The sequence below is a fragment of the Diadema antillarum genome, unplaced genomic scaffold, assembly GCF_040938485.1.
Source record: "Diadema antillarum isolate AM-2024a unplaced genomic scaffold, OU_Dant_1.0 seq00001710_RagTag, whole genome shotgun sequence".
Taxonomy (NCBI): Eukaryota; Metazoa; Echinodermata; class Echinoidea; order Diadematoida; family Diadematidae; genus Diadema; species Diadema antillarum.
Window position 1 is genome coordinate 9899 of NW_027272399.1, and position 25017 is coordinate 34915.

Here is a 25017-nt window from a genome sequence, read left to right on the forward strand (position 1 = left end):
ATTTATGTTTTGTTCCAAAAGGGGTTAAATCCAGCTGGATCCAATCAGAAACCTGTGTGCCTGCTTGACTGCACTTTGACCCCAGAATAAGGCCAGGCTGGCTAGCTCTCTTTGCTCTGTAGCTTGCCAGATGACCTATATATTACTTGATTATTAGCTGTGAATGTGTCATTTCTATGAAATTATATTCTTTAGAGAGAATGAGGAAACAGGAGAAGGATGTGTAGAGATAGCAAATCATCCCAGAAAAGGGTTACACGAAATAGTCACTAAAACAACATTAAACTGTTGTACATTACCATGCTAAGATTTTTGTTCCAGCAGTTGCTTGATCCACAAAATTCCCCCAAATATTCTCTAAGAATAAGTGTAGACAGATTTTTCGGAGGCACACTTTCTTTATCTTGTTTTGGAGGGTACTCCCATGGGACATACATTTATTATATGAAAACATTTAGAAGCATGTGAAAACAAACAAAAATAAACATCAAAAGTGGACTAGCACCTTTTGCAAAGGAACTCTTCACGACATAAGCTCATAAAGTTATACAAGGCTCCCCCCCCCCTTACATTCAAATTGACCAATAATCACATATGGCACCACAGGTATTAGTAAAGAAAAATGATTGGTTGGGTTGTAATCGGGAAAAAAAAGTGCCACAAAGGTCACAAGTTTCAGATATACAGATGAACAGTGTACACAGAATACTCAAAATGTCTCTTGGCCATGTCTTTACGCATACTTACACCAAAATATATTCCTTCCAAAGGAGATGTGCTGGATCCCATGAAGCGAGCAGCGAAGAGTCGTGTCTCGTTACACCAGTCCTCCCTTCAGCTTGACTCCTACATGTGATTCTTATTTTCTGTTCTTTCTTTTTTTTCTCTCTTCTTCTCTTTTCAATATTTTTTAGTCTATTTTCTTGTTTTTCTTTTTTCTTCAAATCTTTCAGACTTTGCTTTTCTTTTTCTTATCTCTCTTTTTTCCTTCATATCTTTTCATGATTTTTTTTCTCATTTTCACTGTCATTTTTTAGCTTACTTTCTTCATTTCTTTTTTTTTTATTTTCACATTATCCGATAACTAGCATCAGATGAACCTGAAAAGAAATAAAATGTAGTGTTTGCTTAATTAAGTTATCAATAAATGCGACAAAAGTACTTAAGCGGAGATAAGAAAAGAACAGCAATATTCTACTAGAGTATTAAAGTATGATACAGATGGTGTCCTTAATTATTGGCAAATGCAACTGTTGCAGTTACTGAATACTAGTACTTGCAACCTAGCAATACAACAGCAAATATTTTCATCATGCATATAAAACAATAATCTGTTGCTTGTAAGGTTATCATTCACACGAGTAATAATTTATATAGCTTGAGTTCTGAAATACGACTAGTCTAGCTACTTTGCTTTTGTCTTATCATGCGTGCTGTTGGCTTTTGTGTTGCTCTTTTTGGGGGCATAGTTTGCAAGTCTTCCGATGTTCAGTAGGGGGAATAGCGAGTGAATCGTCGGTTCCTGTAGGCAGAGGTAGAGACAGAATGAGAATTACACATTGTGCTGTCAAATTGGCATTCTTCTTTGGGGGAAACATATAATGCTCACCTTCATCAAATCCCAAAATCAGCTCATTGTTTGGCATGGCAACTCCACAAAACAGACTTATTTGTGCTGGTTGCTGGGTAACTCCTCTTCTGCGAATCCAGGTGAGGCAGCGGTGAAGAAGAAAAAAAAAATGCTTCCCTGCATAGTGCACACCGGTTAGCACAAACTCTCCTCTTCTTGACCTTGCTCAGACACCAGTAGGATTCTTGCTAGCTTCACACAACCAGATTACTATACACAGATAAGATCCACCTCTCTATGGAAGATAAATGCACAACGGCAGATCTACGCATTTCTGTGGCTAATTCATACTGCAAGTATGCATAAACAAAAGCCTTTAGCTTGACAAACACAAAGTAAAAAAAGATCATGAATTGTAATTATGTCAATTTATTGATTAATAATATTCTGTCCGTACAACAGAAATGGGTATACAATTTCAAACATAAAGAAAGGAGAAAATATCATAAATGCTTGGTACTACTGTGTCATATCATCTTCATATATCAGAATATGTCAAAAACATAAACTTCCTTCTCTGCTGCCACAAAATTATGCTCAGCTGCGCTTACTACCACTTATCTGATATTCTGCTCTTAATAAACTCTCAGTCACAGTGTATGTCTCCTTGACAAGAAATCTCTTCCAAGTGCCCTGGGTGGCATACTAAACATTAGAATAGAGAATATTGGGTTGGCAAACACTTGCAAAGCAAAAGCATTCAAACAATAATATCTAGCTTCCTTCCATTGTCAAACCTACAGCAAGACAAAGCAGGCACACATCATACAACAGGTACATTACATGTACTGTATGAGCTGTTACTTTTGCAAGGATTTGATTTTCGCAAATTTTGCGAATCACAGTTGGACTGGGAATTTAACAACATGAGATAATGTCGCCATGCGTCAGGTTAATAGTGCACTTACGATAGCCTCGGTGTCAATTCGCGAGAACATCTCGCGAAAATGTCCATGACCTCCTCATTTGCAAAAAATATCAGTATGCAAAAATAACAGCTTATACAGAATACTGTCTGAATCATGTTTGACATCTTTCTTTCACCAGTGTCAAAAGACTGCTTATATGTCTTCTGGTCACAATTAACAGGCAGCAATACACAGCAGAACAACCTAAATGCTACTTTCAGTGACGTTTAAAATTACCTTATACCAACATCCATACATTTAACCATGTAGGAAGACAGAGAAGGCCTTTCATATTTACAAAGAACACATTAAAATTCACACAAAAAAAAAACTCAATACCTCATATGAATGGAGGAAAGATCGGATAATTCCCCACTGTATGACAGAACTAGACCAAATGTTCACAATATCAAATTACTCTACGGTCTGACACAATATTGTGGTACTCGTAGCATACATACATGATGTTAAAAAAAAAAAATCCAATCTTGAATTAAACAATCATGGATGGCCCTAACACCTTCTCGCCATATCATTGGCATGAGTTGCAGTCTGTCATGCGTGAACAGACATATTGAAAATAAAGTCTCTGCATATTATTCATGTCATCTTCCCATTCCGGCTCAATGCTTGCTGCACTCTTCAGTAATGCCCAGAAGTAACTTGAATACATTTCAAGAGAGAGCAAATGAATTCAATTCTAGACAGATATTCTTGATCACATACTGTATATATGGAACTGCCATACTGCACCAATGTGGGCACAAATATTTCATCTACTTCCTTGACTCAGCAAATGAAGTAACCAGTAATTACAGTATTGATCCGTCACTTTGTAGTCAAAAGATGATCTCTTTGTACCTATATAAATTTCTGAATGATTTGATTTTTTAGTTTTCCTTTAAAAAATCTGTGATAGAAAAGGGAAAACGTTTCCTAGTTTTCCACAAGTTTCCCCAAATCAAATACATTCATAGGTTTTTAGCCACACTGATTATGGCACACTTGGCAGTACACAGGCTTTGGGCAACATGAAAAGCATGTTTCAGCCGACACAGGGCTTCCCATGATGCATCTTATCATTAACAATGCATCTACTTGCACTTTCCCCAGTGATATATTTAGAAATTCAAAATCAGACACGTTGAAACTGGGGGATAAACAACAACAACAACAACAAAATGGATTACAGATATATCTGATACTACTTGTACAATTGCATGCACACCCACCAGCTCTCCAAGTCATGCCCAATTCAATGCCATAAACTGATGAGGTCTGGTGGTTGCTACATTCTACAATGCATGAACATAAACACTCCTGCATAAATAACAGACATGGATAGGACAGGTAAATTTACATTCAGACAATACATGTTGTATAATATAAAGAAAAAAATCAACATGACAATACATGTTGTTTAATATAACGAAAAAAAAAAAATCAACATGGGCAATATTTCTTCCCTATGAAAAAAAAAAAAGAAGATATTAATAATCCAAGACAGCATAAGAACATATCATAGACAAAAAGAAAGTTAAACGTATAGAAGCTGTAGCGTGATTTTTAATGGTTAACACATAATGACATGAAACACATCATAGTGTTGTTTTTAATCCTCACTGGGCCTTTTACTTGTACTTTTGATGCCACGCTGCATTAATGGTGGAACACACACACACAAAAAAAAACTTTTCACCGACTCTACAGGGTAGCTCCAAACTAACTGGAGGATGGCTTACAAATATGAAGATGAAGCTAAGAATCATTTAAACCTTGTCTCTCATCTAGTGCTGATCTGCTTTGGTGCCATCACATTGCTTTATTTAACATTATCAATGACAAACATACAAACAAGCAAACAAACAAAACAAGGCAAATGAGAGGGGACAATTCAGCCTGGACTTGCGCCAGTATGCTACATAACGCTTGAATGTTGGATTCAACTGTACCCCCAGAGGGCTCTCTTCAAATTGTCTGTAATTTCTTTCTTGAATTACTTTCAACCCTTAGACACTGAATGGTGCTGGTGCTGGCTTTGTGTTATGTCTTCTCAAGTGTTTTTTAATCTAAGTATACACATGTTTAACGCCTGCCCACATAACCATCCCCTCCCCATCACATAACAAAGCAGTGTTGAGCTGCCTTAGCAAAGAACCATGACAAACTGGCAGTATGCATCAAAAGAAAACAAAAACAAAAGAGCATAGAGCCCTAATACTATTGAATACATGTTTGCAAGTCTTTGCTAGCTGTGGTATCTACTGCATCTTACAAACTCACAATCTATCATGAGTTCAACTTCCTACACTGTAGCTGGCATTGTATCAATACCCCTGACATACAGCCCATCTACCGTAGACCTCGCTGCATACTTCGAGTGTCAGGTAGCACTCGAGTGGCTCGTGCATAGTTCTCATCCTCATTGCAATGTCCCCACAGGGAGAAATGGAGAAATCCCACACCCCTAGTCCACATCTGGCATATTAACACTATGTCGGGTCGTTGACCCTGGTTTAATCCTTGACAGAAAAGTGTACATGATAATATCTAATACTTGCTATACAATGATATCTCGGTATGGAAAATAAAGACAAGATTAAAACTCAAAGCCACAAAATGGCATACATGCTTTGACATAATCTTACAGTGAGTCAAACACCACAAGATATCAGTATTAAGTCATATCAACTAAACTTGCTTCCCAAGGTACACCCTTATATTTAATGTGGCCAAAAAAAAAAAAAAAAAAAAAAAAAAAAAATCATACAATACCGTTAAACAACACATAACAGTTTTCATTTCTCTGCTCCATAACGGTAATGATGTTAAATGCCCTTAAGTACACAGTATGAGGTAGAAGGTACCTGTAGATCAACTGTTCAGGCTTCTTGACTTACTTTGCTTCTTTTTCATACATTTCAAGCAGAACAATGTGTCAAATAGCGTAACACACTCTACTGTAGCTATCACTTAATCCCTCTCATCTCTGCAAAATGCGAACAAACGCAGGTCCGACATACCGCAATGACATATGTCTACGACACGTATTACATGTATCTTGCTTGGTATACAATCATGACACAGGAAAAAAAACAAAAAACAAAACCTACAACTTTCCAAATACACACCTTTAAACAGACAGCATTTGCTGCAGAGTATTGACCCCACTGAATAATCCTTGTTTTGAAGCAAGGTAATGTCAAATGTGTTTATGAAAGAAGCACTTTACAGTTAAGTCTTTGACTAGAAATTGAACTACAGAAAATACCATCTAATGATTTGATTGTAGATATGATAAAAATTGGGTTGGTGTGAAGCACTGACATTTTATACAATCATTGGCATTTCAGAGTCAACATACCACATATATCTCATACAGAAAATGTATCAAACACCTGAATTACCTCTGATCTCTCCACAGTCCCGTACATTCCTCAGTAATAGTATTAGTATTACCTCCAAATGAATGATGGGGTACAAACACACATTAGAAGCGTATTTCAGTTTGCATGCATATTTGGCCATTGATCTTGAAAATAAACGTTTCTTCAATGGCACAACTTAGAAATACATAAAATTCTCTTCACATTTATATGTGTGGGGTTTTTTTAATGCATTGACAACCTTTTGATGATGACAAATATTGAGGAATCCGACCCATATCAACATTTGCTTCACAGTTGTCAGCTCTACGAAAATAACAGCAAATCGGGATTACGAAGTCACTAAAATAAATGATTACATTGCGCATTTGGCAGTGGATAATCAATCCACACAGACACTGGGCATCTACAATACTGATTTGGACACAAAAACTCTTTATTAATTCATTAGGGATGCAGTCCTGCTCACTAAGTACTTCAGCATATATATCACACAAAGCTCGCCGCCCCAGACAAAGGTACTGAGTTTTAATACTTGAAACCTGCTCAGTTGGGATTTTGTTGAACATGTAGCAACATTCCCCCACCCCCCCCCCCCCCACCCCCACCCCACAAGTAACAAAACCATGTTACAGAGACCTGGTAAACAAGAGACACATTGTATCACTGCAAAGAAAAGCAAGAGGGATAGCTTACAAGAGTAATTGCTTATATACATCAGATGCAGCACATAACTCCTGCAAAGTAAAGGGTACAGACCCTCACATCTGATTTGCCAAACACAGAAAACGAGGTACTCTTTCCTTCCTACTTACTATACTAAGTACTCCAAGAGAGCTAGCAACACCCATGCTACTGGCACATGTGACAGGTGAAAGTTTTACTACTGCAAAGGAACAGCATTCTTCACAAACAGAGAGAACCAGCCTCTCTACCACTGTTGAATCCAACACAAAAAGTATGATTAGTTGTAGGTGAAAGAAACACCCCATGTACAGTATTATTACATTCTGCTATATGTATAGGGTCAATGAGTCTTTCAACGGCTGACACTTCTCAGGATTATTTCAGAACAATAAATCATTCTCTTGCTCACTACCAATTTCAACTCATTACTTTGTCTTTTCCTCCTTGAGCTAATCCTGAATATCATAAACATAGCCACCTCTTAATGAAAATATCAAACTCACTCATTTTTTTTTTACAACTGTTTTACAAATAGCTCACCAAATTTGCAGGGTTTTCTTCCATTTCAGGCACTTCATTTAATTGATTATGTAAATGTACATAGGAATCTGTCAAGCTCAGGGTAAATTGAATCAGTACCTCATGTCTACATCAACCTTATCCCTATCATAACACATAATGTGGGGAAAATCAACAAGGAGTAAGGGAAACCTCGCATATTCTGATCCTCTGATGTCGTATACAAGCAAGTTTTTGATAGGGAGGACACACACACAAAGACACATACACAAGGTGGACTTCACTTTAGACAGGACCTTTTGGCACAACGTAATGTTCAAGGTAGAACAAGGCATTCATATATGCTCTGGGAATACTTCGTACTCTGCCATATTTCTGCAGCCAAACTTGTCATGGCAACACCAACTACCATTTTTATGTAAGCTTGTCCACTGGAACTAGATCCTGGCAATGACCCTTGCTACAATCACACAACATTCTGATACACAGTCTTGGATGTATGAATGCATGCAATGATGAATGTGGCAACAATGAATGCGGCAATGAAGAAGAGACCCGATCTGCCTTTTCATCCTCTGGCATGAAACATCAAATCGTTGGCTGAGAATCAGAAGGGCTTTAATCGCTATTTTGGGGTGTTTTGAGTTATTGGTATCATGTTGTAGAGCTCAATCTCGTCTAGATTATGGTGTCAATTTTAGATTATTTTCATTGTCAGTAAAAAATCACAAGGACGCTATTTTACCTTATATTGGGAACAATGTTTATAAACCTACCCCCTTTTAATTAAATGAACTTTTTATTTCATGACCATCCTTGTTTCATATTTACTTATGCTCAAATCTAAGAACATGATAGAGCCCTTCTGGTTCTCACCTGACGAAATGATCTTCTTCGGCACAAAAAACGGGGTTTCAAAAAGCGAATCATGCCTCTTCATTATATTAAATAATAGTGACAACTAAATACTACTACTGGCTTTCGTACAATCAGTATTGCCTTAATACATCAGTTTCTCCTTCTTTCTTCTGTGTTTTCTTTTGGTTCATTTCTATTTTACACAGACATTAACGCACAATACCAAGTTATCATATGTAAAGAAGAAATATACCCTCGTTTTGTTTACGTATGGTGATTGAAAATCGGACATGAACTATACCCTTGCAGCCATAGTATGGTTATCCTACAAATGCTAGCTTAATTTTACAGAGTATAATGGGAGATATAAAACATACAGTCCGACCTCAATTATCTGGCCATCTCTTATCCAAACATCTCTTTCATATGGATGTGTTCATGCAGTGAAGACAGGGAAGTGATTTCAAATTTGATTAAAACTCTTACAAAACTCACACAATTTACCTATAACATTCCAAGCAGAAACACATTTCGAATTTTACATTAAAGTGTTGCAACTTCCGTTAAAAAAAAAACCAAACAACCTATGACCTTAAATAAGTAAGCTAGTAATATATACATTACTGTTGTGGTGTATGCTACCTACCTAGCTACCACTGAGTCGGCAGCTAATGCTCCTGTACATAAACATTGCTTCTCCCATATCTGGCCAAACTGCTTACATGGACAGGTGCCGGTAAGACATGACTGGATAACAGAGGTCAAACTGTATAATACTTCAGGAACTTATGAGAACTTAGAATGAAATTAATACCCCAGAGTGTTCCACTCAGAATCACATTGTCATACTCATATTGGAAATTAGATAGCCTTTTTTAGCTCAAAAGCCATATGGAAGACACCTGGAAAGGGGTCCCTTTAGCCTTCACTTTCAAAATAAGAAGGTGGGGGTCAGAAAGAGGCAAATTCTTAGCATGGATAAGCTTGTAGATTGCAATCATAATTTGAAGTCACAAGATAACATTAACTTGCAAAATGACACCTTTAATTCTTCAGGCAACAGGGAAATGCCTTCACCATTCACAGAGAGTTGACCACTTGAAGAAAAACGTGAATTTCTCATTGCCTGATTTGTTGGGTTTTTTTTTTACTAAAATGTGCCATTCCGATGACATTCTCCTCAAATCCTAAAATAAGGCTTGCAATGGGGAGCTATTGTCTTGAAAGGTCTCAACAAGCAAGAGGGCAACTAAACTCAACATTCAGCTCAGACATTGCCGGAAACAAGCAGAGTTTGATGTGGGTATCTCAAAATTGTATGTGAACCAGAACTGGAATAAAGCACTAATAAATACTACTACCTTCAAGGAACTGCTCTAGAAATGCTTGATCTTGGCGAGGAACAGCAAAACTGACTAACTATACAATTATCCAGGTTATCCAGACCAACTTCATGATGTTTTCTCCCAGTTTAAACTTGCACAAATGTACCTATTGAAACATCTAAAATCTGTATGTACAAGCAAACAACATACTTTTCGTATCAGACATTACACTAAAAAAAAGAAGAAAAAATATATCGATAACAATAATAAGATTAAAAACCTTTTTTTTTTTTTCCTGTACTATACAGTACTGAAAATACACATCATGATGTAGCTGGTTTTGCAACCCACCTAAATCGCTGCCTTGGCCTGTAGTAGCCTCCATATCCATACGAAGACTGTCCGTAGCGGCCCCTGCCACGGCCGCGGGCGCCAAATCCACCCCGAGGTGGGCGATCGGTAGTGCTGATTCCTGGACGGTTTGTTCGCTTTGGGTTCACCTGGGGAGGGGGGGGGGGGGGGGGGGGCAGGGCAGGACCAGAGATATCATGATCAGGTGTTACAACAAGCTTAGTACTGACTGCAATCCACAACGGCACCAAAGTTCAATGTATTTCCATATTCAAGTTGGCCAAGTAAAATCAGTCAAGCAAAAGGACAGCAATTGTATGAAAATCGCATATAAAATGCAGTTATAGCATTTTAGAGTCATGTGTTTACAAAACAGGGATATTAGTTGCAAAAAAATGTATAAATTCCAAATAAGGGTGATGACGTCAGTGCTTTTGAATGTCCTACTGACCTGTGCAGAAAGCGTCAGTAAATTCCTTAACTCTTAACGTGCCATGGTCGCCGAACGGCGACCTTAGTCCTGACGTGCCATGGTCGCCGATCGGCGACTAAGAACAGCGAGAAAAGCATCGATCATTTAAGTTCTTGTGGTACCGTAATGTGTTACACCAAGCAACTGCCAATGATATGTACTGGTAGCTGATTAGCATAGCCATCGCTTCCACTAAAAATATGAGCATGCTTACGTAGGAAAATTTTGAGTAAATACATGATTTTTCAGCTAGATGTATTTTTTTCACATCGGGAAAATCTGCAGCGGGCGCACCCTCTGCGAGATGTGTATGGATCAAAAGTCTCATAGGTAAACCACGCGTGTGTATGCTATTGACTCTGCGTGTATTGTCTATGCGGTTCCACTCGCATTGTTCCGCTTGGACGCTGTCCTGCGGGAAGCTGCTTTGATTTTGTCCCTCAAAGAGGGTCAGCTTTCGTTCGTCGGTCAAGTCTTTCATCCTTTTGTTTTGGTGAACGTCACTAATCGTCCCCATGCTAGCATAGGAATTGCGCGTGGACAAAGGCCTGCCGATTTCAATAGAGTACGCCCGCCCGCAGTCCGCGTAGACAAAAGGAGGATTAGCAGGTTCTTCCTTCTCAGGTGGACAAAAGACACTATTCCAGGGCCCGGGACAATTACTTTAGTTTCAAATACAGGATCTGGGACTAAAGGACTCAGATTTGGGAATGAATTACTGAGGCAGAAAGAGAAATTGCTAAGACAAAATAAACTGCTAGTATCTTTGGAATCATACAATTCTAGAAGGCAATTTTGTTATCATTTGAAAGAGGAAATGTTGCTCTAAAACTTTCTCATAGAGTCAAGGGAGCGTTTCATCGAAGAAAAAACAAGACTGACTATTTTTGTCCATACTACACAAAAATTTCTAATAATTTTTTTGATGTATCAAATATTTATGCAATATTTCAGATTCAGATAGATATTGTGGCAAACTGACTGCATGACACGAAAGAGCAAACATTTCTTGATATATGTTGTGTAGAACTCAATTCAAAACAGTCAATAGCTTCAAAGATATGGCGGCTTTAAATTTCATTGTCAGTCCAGTTTCGAAACGTTCTGGCGTTAGGTAAAAACCTCTGGCACGTTAGGGGTTTTGGGCCTGGCACATTAAGAGTTAATGGAAATGAAATCAAAGGCAAAATATACATGGCATTGGTCTTGTGCATGAAATTAATTTGCCACTATAACATATAGCTGCAATAACTGTTATAAAGGGATGTGGTTGTTGTTGCTGAATTACTAATCAAACGAGATTTTCATGGGGCTTTATGTGGAGAACCAATTAACAAATTATGATGTGAGGCTGTCATCAGTTACCTTTAAAGAACATGTGAAACTATAACACTCTGTAACACAACACTACAACTTTATGTCCAACCGACATAACTTTTTTCCATTCTGCATGCTTTGATATTACTTTTTTTTTTTCAAAGTCAATCTGAAAATGGATAATTGCATTATTCATAATTGACCACCCATTATCAAGCTTCCATAGGTGGCTTTTTCAAATGCTTAATAACATGTTCAGCTCTGACATGACCCTGGGTCACTTGTCTGTACATGTCAATAGCTTGTAGAGATTGTGGTCCTAATAGGGTTAGTTAGGCCTCTGTAAAGAGAACATAGATAGTGGAACTCACACACATATCCTGGGAATTCTTTGAGCACTGATGTGCTTATTGTTGCATAGAATGGCAACATCTTTAACATAATTTACAGAATTCAACAGACTGATTCTCAGCATTGCTACATAGGAAGAATACTACATTACTAAAGTTCTTTATTCTTTATATTTTGATCAATTATCTCTTTTTTTTGTGGGAATTTTTCTAGCACACAGAAAGTCCTGGCAATAATTAGGCAAGACTCTTCAGACACACACAAAAAACAACAAAAAACAAACAAACATAACAAACAACAAATACAAGAGCAAAAACAACACTTTAATTACTGTATACGTCCTATATTTCACAAGGTTATTAATTCTGCAAAATTTGCGAGTCGGGTACTATTCGTGAATTTCAAAGGATGCAAAATTATTAACTCTGACCTTCACATGAATGCAAGTTGCATGCATACATGTCTCCTTTCATTGCTTCGCTCAACAATCACGAATTTAACCACTCTCGAAATTGCTGGGAAGTCCCGATTCAAGAAAGCATGGCTTAAGATATGGCATATACTGTACTCAAAATGGACCAACCTTGATCTGTCGTCCCTTGAAGAGAGATTCGTCCAGTGCGCAGGCAGTCTGAATTGAGTCCTTATCAGCAAACTCTACATAGGCAAAACTATAACAGGCAAAAATGTTATTAAGTTTCGTTCAATGCTATGCTGTAACTACAATACTGCTTCCTCCACACTAACAAGACAACATGAGTAATTCTGTTGGAGACAGGAACTGGGGATGCCCCTCTTCACCTGAACTCTAAGCAAATGGAAACATCATGTACTCCAAAACAAATCTGAATCAACTCTGTTGTCATTTTCTGAGTTTTATCTTTAAATAAGATGATTTCTGATTTAAAGGGACTGTACAGTATTGGTTGAGGTGAGGATTCAGGTTTATAACATTTTTTGGTGATATAATGAGAAACCTCTTATGAAATATGAAAGAGCATGTAACTTCATGAACGATTCAACGTTTATTTGATAAAAATTGGCTTTGAAATGGCCGAGATATCCAAAAAATGATCCTAATAAAATTGACAGGCCACAACTTCTATTAGGATCTCTTTGTTTTTCCTTGTTTTCAGATATTTCAGTCATTTCAAAACAGATTTTCATCAAACAAACTTTTGATTCCCCTTAGAATTGTATGCTCTTTAACATTTCATACAGCAGTTTCTAAATATCTCGCAAAACATTACAAGCTGAATCATATCCTCACCTCAACCAGTACTGCACAGTCCCTTTAAATTTGAGGTGAAATAAATAAATTTTTGGCCACAGACATAGAACATGATTGGCAATAACAAGATCACAGTAGCAAAGCTCTCATATTCTCTGACAGATTCAAACTACGAAGATGAAATGGAATTAGATATGCCTGGAAATTAACCATGCAACAGGCCCTGGTCTTAGAAACTATCCACTACCAACCCCAACCCCCATTAAAAAAAAAAGGGGGGGGGGGGGGACGAAGAAGAAGGAAAAGAAATGAGAAGAAGGTGACGATGCAAAATTCATCCTTGGACCAGACTTATGGTCTGTTAAATCACGAGTTGTCAGGAATAGGGCCAGGGATGACTGAGAACATAGCTTACCCCTTTGGATGGCCAGTAAACTTGTCACACAAGATGGTCACTCTGTTTATTGAGCCACAGCCATGAAAGTGCTGCTCCAACTCTTCTGCTGTGGCCGAGTAGTCAACCTGAAACAAGAGTCATGCAGTTTTCAATGACAGCACATCAGCCAGGCTCGATAATGTCAGTAACTGCCGTGACGCAGTCACCTACTCAAAGCAGGCTGGACTTTGTCAACATGACTAAATGGTGAGTGATCTGCACTATTCTATTTCTTCATTTTTTTTTTGGGGGGGGGGGAGGGGGACTAAATCATCCTATGAAATCTTTAAGGAAAAACATTCAAACTCTACAGTCACACAGTAAAGTGTTAACAGAAGAATTTTAGATTCATTCCACTAACAATAAAATAAATACACAGTCCATGGTGATTTCTGTGCGCAAAAATCACAGAAAGTCCTTGCACCTCCGTGTCCATCAGTTACATGGGAGGGGTGGATATGGAAATTCCCCATGAATTAAAGATAATAAAAAGTTTTGGTACCTCAAAAGTGTCCTTGAATTTCCTTGTCTTAGTTTGTGTTTCAGGTTAAAGTACCTTTCATATAACTAACACTGTGAGACTTACTCGCCCCAAAGTGCTCTCATGTCTTAGTAATCATGCAATTAACTGCGATCATCAGCCCCATACGCATAGCGACCAGCAGTCCCATACGCATAGCGTAATCGGGCTTCGCATTGTAGCATTCAGGATCATGACAGATTTAGTATCGCAGGGTAAATGTCAACTTAAAATCCCATAAATTCTTCAATTTGAAGACTTACCAATTAACTTGAAGTATTGAAAACAGGCTTCGGGCAAAGTTTGGTTCTGCCTATAGTCCCTTTCTGTTCGAATTGATGACTGAATGTGACTCGGTCGACAGGACCTTAGGAGAGCTACATACAGTACACTGAATACTACAGCCAGTGCATGCGAACACATCACATGCACACAAATTTCAAATCCATGAACAGATAAGATGTTTGTGTGCGCATGCGCTGGCCATGGTATCCAGTGTATGTAGCTCTCCCAAGGTCCTCTCGACCGAGTCACATTCAGTCATCAATTCGAACAGAAAGGGACTATTGGCAGAACCAAACGTTGTTCGAAGCCTGTTTTCAATACTTCAACTTAATTGGTAAGTCTTCAAATCGAAAAATTTTTTGGATTTTAAGTTGACATTTACCCGCGATACTAATTCTGTCATGATCCTGAATGCTACAATGCGAAGCCCCATTACGCTATGCGTATGGGGCTGCTGGTCGCAGTTAGCTATGCGTACAATGGGCTGCACGCTGCTGGTCGCAGTCAGTGGTTTCGTACAATATTTATCGACGCTGGTCAGCGTCGGCTCTGGTACGAAACCATTATTGCATGATTACTAAGACATGAGAGCACTTTGGGGCGAGTAATTCTAACAGACAACGTACTTTAACATGAAACACAAACCAAGACAAGGAAATTCAGGGAAGCTTTTGAGGTACCAAAACTTTTTATTATCTTTAAGTGCACAATTTTTCATGACTGATGTGACCACGAAGGCACCAAAAGGGCGTGATTCTTCACAACAGAAAACGCTTTTCAATAGGTGGCAGTGGACTCACATTTCCAACATAGACTGATCTCGAGTCAACCTCTGCCTTCTCTTCCAGCGAGAGGTGGGTGGCGGGGGCGGCTGCGGGTGGAGAGCTCAGGCTCATCTGCTTGTCAACCTCATTCTGCATCTCCTTCAGCTTCTCTGCCTCCTCTTCCATCTCACGTACACGTGCTTTAATTGCCTCCAGCTCCTACACACATGTAAAAAATCAAACATAGCACATACCATGTTGAAGATATCTGTACGAGTACGTCAAAACATTTGGGGGGTGGGAGGCATGCATTGTGTGCATAGACACAAGAGGCTGATAGTCTGGGTTATATACTATTTTGATGAAGTCATGTTTGAAGTGAGTGAATTAGGTACACTGCAAAGGAGTTTCAAGGGCCTACTTGATGTATCAATACACAAGAATCTTACAGGTATATGTATGCTACATGTCCAACAGTGATTCTCAAAGAGCACGCAAGATGATACTTGGCCATTACATGCAACTCCATAGCCCAAAATACCTAAAGCAGGAAGGCTTTTGTACTCCATTGTCAGGACATGAAAAGAAATTTCAATTTTGAGGGGGCCTTGTGCAGAATGGGGGGGGGGGGGGGGGGGGGGGCTTGGCAGCTCTGAACTATGGGTCACCATCAATGTGTAGCGAAGTAATGCTGTTTCACCTTAGTTTTGTATACTACCCTCTTTAGCCCACTTTTGATACCCCCCCCCCCCACCCCCTTCTGTTTCGTTTTCAATTATTTAGGACCATCATACCAGAGCTTCTTTTTTGTACTGTTATGCAAACTTATTTTTTAAAAAAATGCAGTTTGAAAGACAGTCATTAGATATTCGTCATCATTAAAATGTTATCAGTCTTTCCTTGGCCTATTTCTGACCTCTTCTAAAAACAAACAAAACAATTAAAGACTATGAAAATGTTTCAGATTCTTGTTTACATTACAACTTGGCTAAGAGACACAGGAAGACAAACAATACATACAAAAACCATTTCAACCAAGGCAGAACAAATGAACATTATGTAGGCAATCCATTTGGATGAAAGCTGATCAATAGGCGTAAGGCAAAGGGCCTTGATCATCTCACCTCGTCCTCTATTCCACCATCTTCCCCTGTTTGGTCTAGTGTGTTGTCAGAAGGCGAAAGAAGGGAATCGTCTTGCCCTCCAACATCAGGTATGTATGACCCATAGTCACCGACACTGTCCAACTCAGCCATGATGTTACTGTTGTCTCTTGTCCTACTTATTCTGCTCAGGGAATGGAGATATCAGAAGACGAACAATTAGTAGATGTTTACAATTTCAGTCAAAGCCATTTTCTCTGCTCTTAAAAAATGTTCTTATTTTCTGCTCTATAATATTCCAGTGGGGTACAATACTGTATACAACAGAAGACAAACCATGTCAAAGCTTGAATATTGCATACCGGTACTTAATACAATGAAAAAGACATACACATCTAATACTAATACAATTGCAAGAAAGGGTGGTTACCTCAAATACATACATACTTTCAACCTTTCGAATACACCATCTGTAAAAAGGAATAAGGTCAATACGCGCAATAACAAACTCTCAACCTTCAACACCTTCTCAACTTCTTTTTAAAAAGCTCCAGCTTCTTACTATATTTGACATTTGTAACTTACAAACAGCTTCATTTATGTATATGTATACTCAAAAGTTATTACCCTTTATCTTTGATAATACCTTCAAATATACGAGAAATGTACATTTATATGACACCAGACAACCTGACAACTTATATTTACCTATTCTTAGATATATGTTACATTGTTACAAGGAGTTCATGTTTGGAATTCTGTGCCTGATGAACTGAAGTTATGTCCATCCCTTGCCTCTTTTAAGCGTAGATGTAAAAGATATTGGTACTTGCTGCTTAACTACAATTGAAGTCTTCGCAGAAATTTAACCAAATGTCTACATAATGCCTGCAACAACAACAACAACAAAACAAAACAAAACAATATATATATATATATATATATATATATATATATATATATATATATATATATTTATATTATCATATTTATATATATATTTTTTGAATATTATATATTTTTTTTTTTTTCCAGTCATAGTTTGCTTGTTTTATTTTTTTTCTCTCTCTCTTTTCCTCTTTTTAAGCGTATCTTATAATGTACATAAAATCTCAAGTGGGAGCACAGCCATAGAAAGGCCAATGGCCTCTGCTGGCTCCTCCATTTTCTCTCTTAGAATTTTCATTTTTTTCAAACCTTTTTTCTTTCTCTCTTTCATTGTGTTGTATCTTTTTCCTTGTACATGTATACTGTTATCTAATGTAATGCTATCATTGTCACCTTGTTCTTTGCTTTTTAATGAGAATTTGAAAATAAATGAAATGCAACGAAATATCAGAACTGCAATCTCAACATTGAGACAGAGCCTACATATATATGTTGAAATTACTTACCTTGGTATTTTAAGAAACTCTGTACAACATGAAGCATGTTATACAGATTTCAATCAGGAGAATGTTGGGCAGTATGAGGTATGGATATGATCGAAATTTTCTTTTTTCTCTCTTTTTTGTCAATGTCTTTTGGCATACTGAATTTTCTAACTGCATCATACTGGTAATCAACTCTACTTTAATGAAGCAGCTGGGGCAAAACCTTCAAAAGGTAAAATGGTTCTTGTGAGAAAGTGTAAATTCACAACATGAGAATATCTACACAGCCTGAAGTCTACACTTATAGTAGTGCAGTGTCAAGACAAGCAACAGCAGTAAGCACACAATCTACAGATTATTTTCAGTGAACAAAGTAGGCTCGTTTGAAAGGCCAGTGGGTGACATGTATGGCTACATGAGAATAAAGCAAGCCGCCCATAATTCGACCATAATGTGCCATCCAAAATTTGACTGCCAGCTACGTGTAAAACCTACATGATAACTCCTACTCATGCTTTTGCGGGCATTCAAATTTTGGCATGGGAGGTCAAACCTTGGACCCGGTACAGGTTTTTTATACCATGTTATCTATAGCTTGTTTAAAGAAAAAACCCACAACAAGGTTCGACCTCCCATGCCAACATTTGACTGCACGCGACGCCAGCATGGACAGTCTAACGTCAATTATGGTATGTTCGCCACTGCGGTAAGGTCGCCAGACATTCACATCGCATGTAACGCGCGCCGCGATCGGAGATCAGGTTGGGCGACGGATTTTCATCACTCTCAAAATACATTCATAATTCACCTTTTTCCTCCGTAAAAACACAAATAATTGTAATCAAAATATATTTTACCATATGTAACAGGTGATAAAACCATTTTTAATGCGAGGATGTTTTTGATTTAGAAAGGATTTCAGGTGGCAGATTAAGGGAGATTTTCAAACGCGGTGACCGACAATGCCTCCTTCATTGAAGGGTATGTATAACACACACGCTAATAATATGTTGCAGGCTATGGGCGGCGAACTAATTCAGTGCCGATATTAGTTCGCCAGCGCGGACGTGCACAAGAATTACACACAAGTGGCGACCATACGGTAATTGACGCTAAAGTAATTTTGTATGGCGCATGCATGGTCAAGAAATGGCCAATATGGGCGGCTGGCGCTTTACTTTCCTACATGCTCAGAGATCAGCATGGTCTGATCTTGGTTTCTAATTTCTCTCTTCTCTCATTCAGAAACAAAATAATCAAAATAACTTCAGTCTTGGGTGGTCCTTGTCTGAACCTGAACTGAACAGCAAGTGAAATTGCTGGAACACGTCCCTCAACATAACATCACACAGTCACACTTAAAATAAAGTTTATTAGTCTTCAAATCAAATGCTCATCACAACTGCACACTGCAAACTACAGCATAGAATTCTATATATCTATTCTAGGTGGTATGTGACACTAATTTTACCTCTATTAAGTGCAATTTGCAAAATAGATACAAGCTATAAGCTAATCAGTATAAATTAGGTAAAATTCTACATCGTCGTCGATGATAAGATTGGTGCAACTCGTTGCATCGCACGGTTTCAGGCGTTCGCAGCATGTGGGACTAACGTGCAGCACACACCATTGAAAGGTACCGGTCTCGGTAATCACACGAATGCATACAAAGTTGCCTTTGTTACCTTGTGCTACAGACGAGTGGTCTGAATGTTTCACCGGAAAATTAAATGGAAATATGATCCTGTTATTTGCTGCATCATATGCTTAATTTGTTGGGCTCTATACTTACCAATTTTGTAGTGTCTCTTTCCCCCAAAATAGAGAATTACGAAGGGCAATCTGTCTGTTTTCCGTGCTCGGAGAAAGCCACGCGTGGATCTTTCTGAACGTTAACTTATTTTCGCCGGAGATGGCGACAAACCAGATTGCCGGCAAGCTGAAATATATCGTACATGTTCAGTATTACAGATCACCGAAAAAAATTAAGGGCATACGAAACCCTGCTTGGATATTGCTGTTTGTGCATGCAGTGATTGCAAAGAGGTACTGATACACATGGTAAATAGCCCACAAAATGTTGAATGCAAGTACTTACACACTTTCTCTCTTTTTTTTTCAAACATAAAAACCAACAAGTCTCTCTTTATTCTGCTCTTTCCATCTTGATGTATGGTTCTTTTTGACCAAAGTGATAGCAAAAAACATACTGACAAATCTCCAGTTACCAATACTTGAAGAAAAGGGCATTCTTTTTTAATGCTCAGAACTGATACATACAAGTCTGTGTGTGTGTGTGTGTGTGTGTGTCTATGCAGTCATGTTAACCCGTTGAGAATGGGCTGATTTTGCTACAACACGCATTTCCCATAGACACCTGCCTGAGTATACTCGGGACTCGTCTTCAACAGGTTCAATTGACTTGATTAAACTGACTTGGAATATAAAAAAAGGTTTATGACAATGTGAATTTGTTTACACCAACATCAGAGACTCCAACCCCAAGCACCTTCTGATCGGGAGATTCTCCCGCCTGAAACCCCTAGCAAACGGGAGACTCAAACTTGATGTGCACTTCTCACAAGCACGAAATTCCTTGCGGTCTAGGGTTCTAGATGCTCTCTCGTGCTATCTAAGGCTTATTTTTCAACATACAATGATATTAAGTAGGAAATCATTTCAAGCGGGAGACACAGAGTCAGGGCGGGAGAAATTAAATCTCGAGCGGGAGAACGGGATATTTTGCAAAAATGGGCTTTCCGCGGGAGATCTCCCGTCGAAAGCGGGAGAGTTGGAGTCTCTGCCACATTGCATGTTACAGATCTCACATGAAGAGGTAACACATTATGTGGTTTTAGGGAAAAAAAATGACACCATTCATTGTGACACCAACACAGCATACACACAACTTAGGGTACAATCTACATGTACAACAGACACAAAATTATTGCTAAATACATGTACATTCAAGCAATACAAATGTGCAGATTTTTGTTTTCTCTGAATTTCAAACCATTTATTATGGACATGAAAGTGTTCACAAGCGTAATGCACAATAATGCTTACCAATGATGGAAGAGCCTGTTTTGCAAATTTACAGACAAGAAGTGGGGTAAAATATAGACAAATGAAAATCGTTCCAACACACAACTGAGGTACAAGTTTTCTTCCTCACGTCCCATGGAAAGCAAAAGCTTTTATGAGTCTAAAACAGTGAAGGAATAAGACAAGTCACATCCATGATATGTCCCTTTAGTTTAATAACATCCCTGAATGGATATGAGCATGGTACAAATGATTTGGAATCGATAATATGAGTGCTTTGATCGCTACACAACTATTCAAGATGGCCTATACCTCCTACCACCCTTTGATTCTTAATGGAAAGGAGGAGGTGCCATGGCAACATGTGGTCTATTTTTCTTCTGCAAGTCCCATAGGAGAATCCCGACCTTGCGAAGCACACAAGTTGTTGGTGCCGATCAGGTTCTGAGACAGGTTTGCACCTCATGAATATCTATTTGCAGGCAAACATACACTGTACTAAAATTCTGCTGGATTAAAGCCTCTACACTTGCAACCATACCATTCCAGTTCGAAGAAAAATTCAGTATTTTGTGTCTTTCTCCCATTCATAACACATTTCCCTTTGCCATGTGATAATGATGTATTGTACGACTTCCTGACAAATGAAGTACATGTACAAGAAAAGGTTATCTCATGGGGGAGGATTACTACATAGAAGTTGTTGTAAATAGCGACCATGTGAGGAATAGAAAACCCAGTAAGGAAGGGGAAGAAGGAGAGAGAAAAAAAAGGGGGAGTGAGGGAGAGAGAGAAGGAACAGTATCATTTGATTCTGATTGGCTACAAGATACCTAGTTTAACGTGGCACTTGATTATCTTAATGAGGTATTGACCCTAAATAGTCATAATACATGGCCAAGTGGGGAATTTTCAGGAGATGATATAGAAGCTAAGTATGCCAGGTCACAGCACATATGCCAAGTCTAATACTGATAGGTCAGTTTCCCTTTACCCATTTCAAAACCCATACCAGTACTACTTGAGATTTGCAGGCAGCTGTCATCCAAATAACTGCCTTTGTGACAATGAAATGTTAGAAACCCTAAATATGGAGGTAATGAGCAAGACATACCTTGTCAGACAGTTACAGGTAACATCTTCCATTCCTAATCACCAAAAGGCCCCAAACCTACAACAATGAAGTGGTTTTTGAAGTTTGTTAACTTTTCTTTTCACCATTACACATAACTTCTCTCTGTGTCCCATGAATGGCTTGTTAGGAAATATTGCTGGGAAACATCACAATCTTCCAACAATGCAAAAGGCATTTATACATTTGTACACCATAGGCCAAGTAAATTGAATCCATTTTGGTGACACACTTTACATGGCTCCTATAAATCTAATGTAACTACTGCGGCCCATTTTAGATAGTCATGAACAACAGCAAAACTCAATTCAATGGTAAAATTGGATCTGGTTGAATCTGGGTGGCTCCAGATCACAATATGTCAAAACAATACATTTGGGAATGGTAAGGTGTGCACATGATTACACTGTATATGCCGAAATTTAGCAACGCTTTCATTTTTGAGAATTTCGTATGTTGAGTGCTATTTGCAAATTTAAAAACATGCCAAAGTATTAACTCCGATCCCGACATGAATGTGCGTGCAAGCATACATTTCTCTGTTCAGGACTGTACTCCACAATCGCGAATTTAACAACTTGCAAAATTGTCGAGAAGTCCCGATTCACAAAAAAATTAGACTCGCTAAATATATGGCATATACAGTAGCAAGGTGCTACCATCACTTGAAAATAACAGTAGAGCAAGATCAGACATCATTTTCACAATTTAGTCTGTCACGTTTCAACAAACACACTGTTGCGTCATTTCTTACAAAGCCCACTTCATCACATTATTCTGGTGTATAAATAAATTCCATAGTCAAAGTCCAGCACAGAGCAATAGCCTATCACTGGAATGGTCATGTTTGGCATGGCAGAAGAGAAATGCTAAAAACATCACATTATTGTACAAGAAAAGCTTCTCATAAATTCCCCAGCTTTATTAGCCCCCTTTCTGTCTGACTTACAAAACTACGTAGGTCACAAAGTTTTTTGCAAAATTCTATGTACATAGTGCACACTACATGCTACGTGTACACGGTCAAGTACTGAATATAAAAACAAGAGTAAGATTATATGGTATATTGCCAAATGGTTTGACGTTTCCACATCCTCCTGTCCTTGGCATCTCACAAATGCATCACCATTACAATTTTGTTGAAAATGTCATTGAAAAATTCAATAAATTACATTGATGATTTCAGGGCATTCACTTTGTACAAGAGCTATACATAATTTTCAGGGGCATTATGGCTTGAAAGGTTTTCAGATTCTACTATGGCTATAGACTGCCTGAAAAAAAAAACAAAAAAAAAACAGACAATGCGAGTAGCCATATAATTAATTCACAAAAGGAAACGGGGTCGGGAAGAAAAACAAAAATAAGAGCATCATGTATAAACTGCAAGTATTTCAGCCTCCTTTAGCTTTCTGCAGCATAGATTGAATAGAATTTACATACAACACAGCAAGTACCACCTCATTTCAGAAGAAAAATCAATGGATTCTCAATATACCTGTTGTTAATATTCCTCAAATATAACAATCTTAGAAAACAGAACACCCCTGTCACACATTCACTACATTTTTGATAAAGCCACTGTAACGCCAACAAAATACATCAGTCACGATGGTGAAAGTAAAGTGAAATATGGACAAAATCATGCAACCTGATTAGCAACTCTCAATGCTGTAAAAAAAAAGAAGAAAGAAATGACATTCTTTCTCACCTGAACATGGTCAAGTATGCCTGTTGGCATTTCATGCTGATGCCAAAGAAATTTAACAGGTTAAAAAATAAATACATACATACATACAGAGACACACTGACCCAAGATTAATGACAAAGTCAGAAGCTAGTTATCCTCCTCACTCCCACTGTTTCCAACAGTATTGAAATGACATCTTTGCATTGCTTTGAAGACGAAATTACAAGAATTTGAAGAATACGCAAGATATGCTGCAACTGGTGCCTAATCCCAATTCTGAGCAGAAAATTTGCATAAATACAGAACAGAAATAGCAGCACCCACCCTCAAACAACAAATACATAGTTAGAAAGAAAGAATTGGAAACTATCTTGCAGGCTGTGAATCGAATATCAATTCTTTGGGCAACCTCCGTACCTTTTGCTGTAACCATTTGGATTATGTGTTTGCTTAATTAATAGAGAAAACACAGAACCAATGATATGTGTGGAAATAATGCACCAAATTTCTGTAAGAAACACACCTTCATCAGTGAAAGTGCAGCTTTATGTGGAGGTTCTACATACCATACCACACAATGACTGTTACAAATGAATAAGAGCTGAACATACAGATGAGGAACACTCTCTTGAAAATTGAAATATAAGCATAATTCCTGTATTATGACAGTCTTTGCGACATTCAGGAGTTTAACCAAATGATGAGTAAGCAAGAAAAAAAAAACTATCAAAAGCTGTAGGAAAAATGTCTACACGATCGTAACAGCAAACACACACATTTCCCTTTATCGAGGGTGTTTTAGAAGCCTGCTCTGATGGAATGCAGAAATATACTGTCATCTCCAACTATCAAACCTCCATCCTGCAAAGACGTGTCCCTTTAACCCTATTCTAACTGGGGGGGGGGGGGGTCAAATTGACCCCCCCCTCGACGTTTCGCGCCACGATTTCGCAACGCGCAAAGATTTTGCCGCGTCGTTTCACGACTTTTTTCATTGAAGTCTCCCGCATATTTTGAGACTAAATTTGCGACGTCCGGGTACACCGTTTTGAAGTTACGTAATGTTTTGCATATGCATGTCAACCAAAAAACAGCTCAAATTCATGATATCGTGTGCAAATCCAATGCAAATTGTGTTTTTGGTTCAGCTTTTAACCATTGAAATTAATTAATTCTAGTGTAGATAAGCCTGAAAAAGTGCCTGCAACAAATTTTGGCAAAAAACAATACAAAACAAAAGGTCGAAAAAACAATAAAATACATAAGAAATTAACAAAACAATAAAAAACAAAAGAAATTGATATCGATTGTGCTATTTTTTTACACGAAAATTGTTTGATGTGTCTTGAGGAATTCTGACACAAAAGTTTAGCAATCCTCCAGTCTTTTTAATGGAGTTATAGGTGAAAATATGATTTCATGCACAAATTTGCATAATTAATTTATTAAAAATAGAAAGGCAATATTTTTCTATTGTATGACCATGTAATCTTGTAGTTGACATCCATCTCTATCTTCAGGCAAAATTTCGCGGCGATCGCGCGATCGGCGGCCGAGATCTGAAGGGGGGGTCAAATTGACCCCCCCTCAGTAAAAACGTGGTCTCAAATAGCCCAGTTAGAATAGGGTTA

The 25017-nt window shown here is 38.2% G+C and overlaps 1 protein-coding gene across 1 annotated transcript; it reads right to left on the reverse strand.

The window, feature by feature from the left end:
* Positions 1-1128: 1128 nt before the first annotated feature.
* LOC139711837 (polyadenylate-binding protein 2-B-like) lies at positions 1129-19413 on the reverse strand. Its single transcript, XM_071623688.1, has 7 exons — positions 19312-19413; positions 16165-16327; positions 15077-15259; positions 13451-13557; positions 12388-12475; positions 9665-9813; positions 1129-1522 (listed from the first exon to the last, which is right to left on the reverse strand). Exons 2-7 carry the CDS (start codon positions 16294-16296, stop codon positions 1489-1491), a joined length of 693 nt encoding a protein of 230 aa, XP_071479789.1. The 5' UTR covers positions 16297-16327; positions 19312-19413; the 3' UTR covers positions 1129-1488.
* Positions 19414-25017: the final 5604 nt, after the last annotated feature.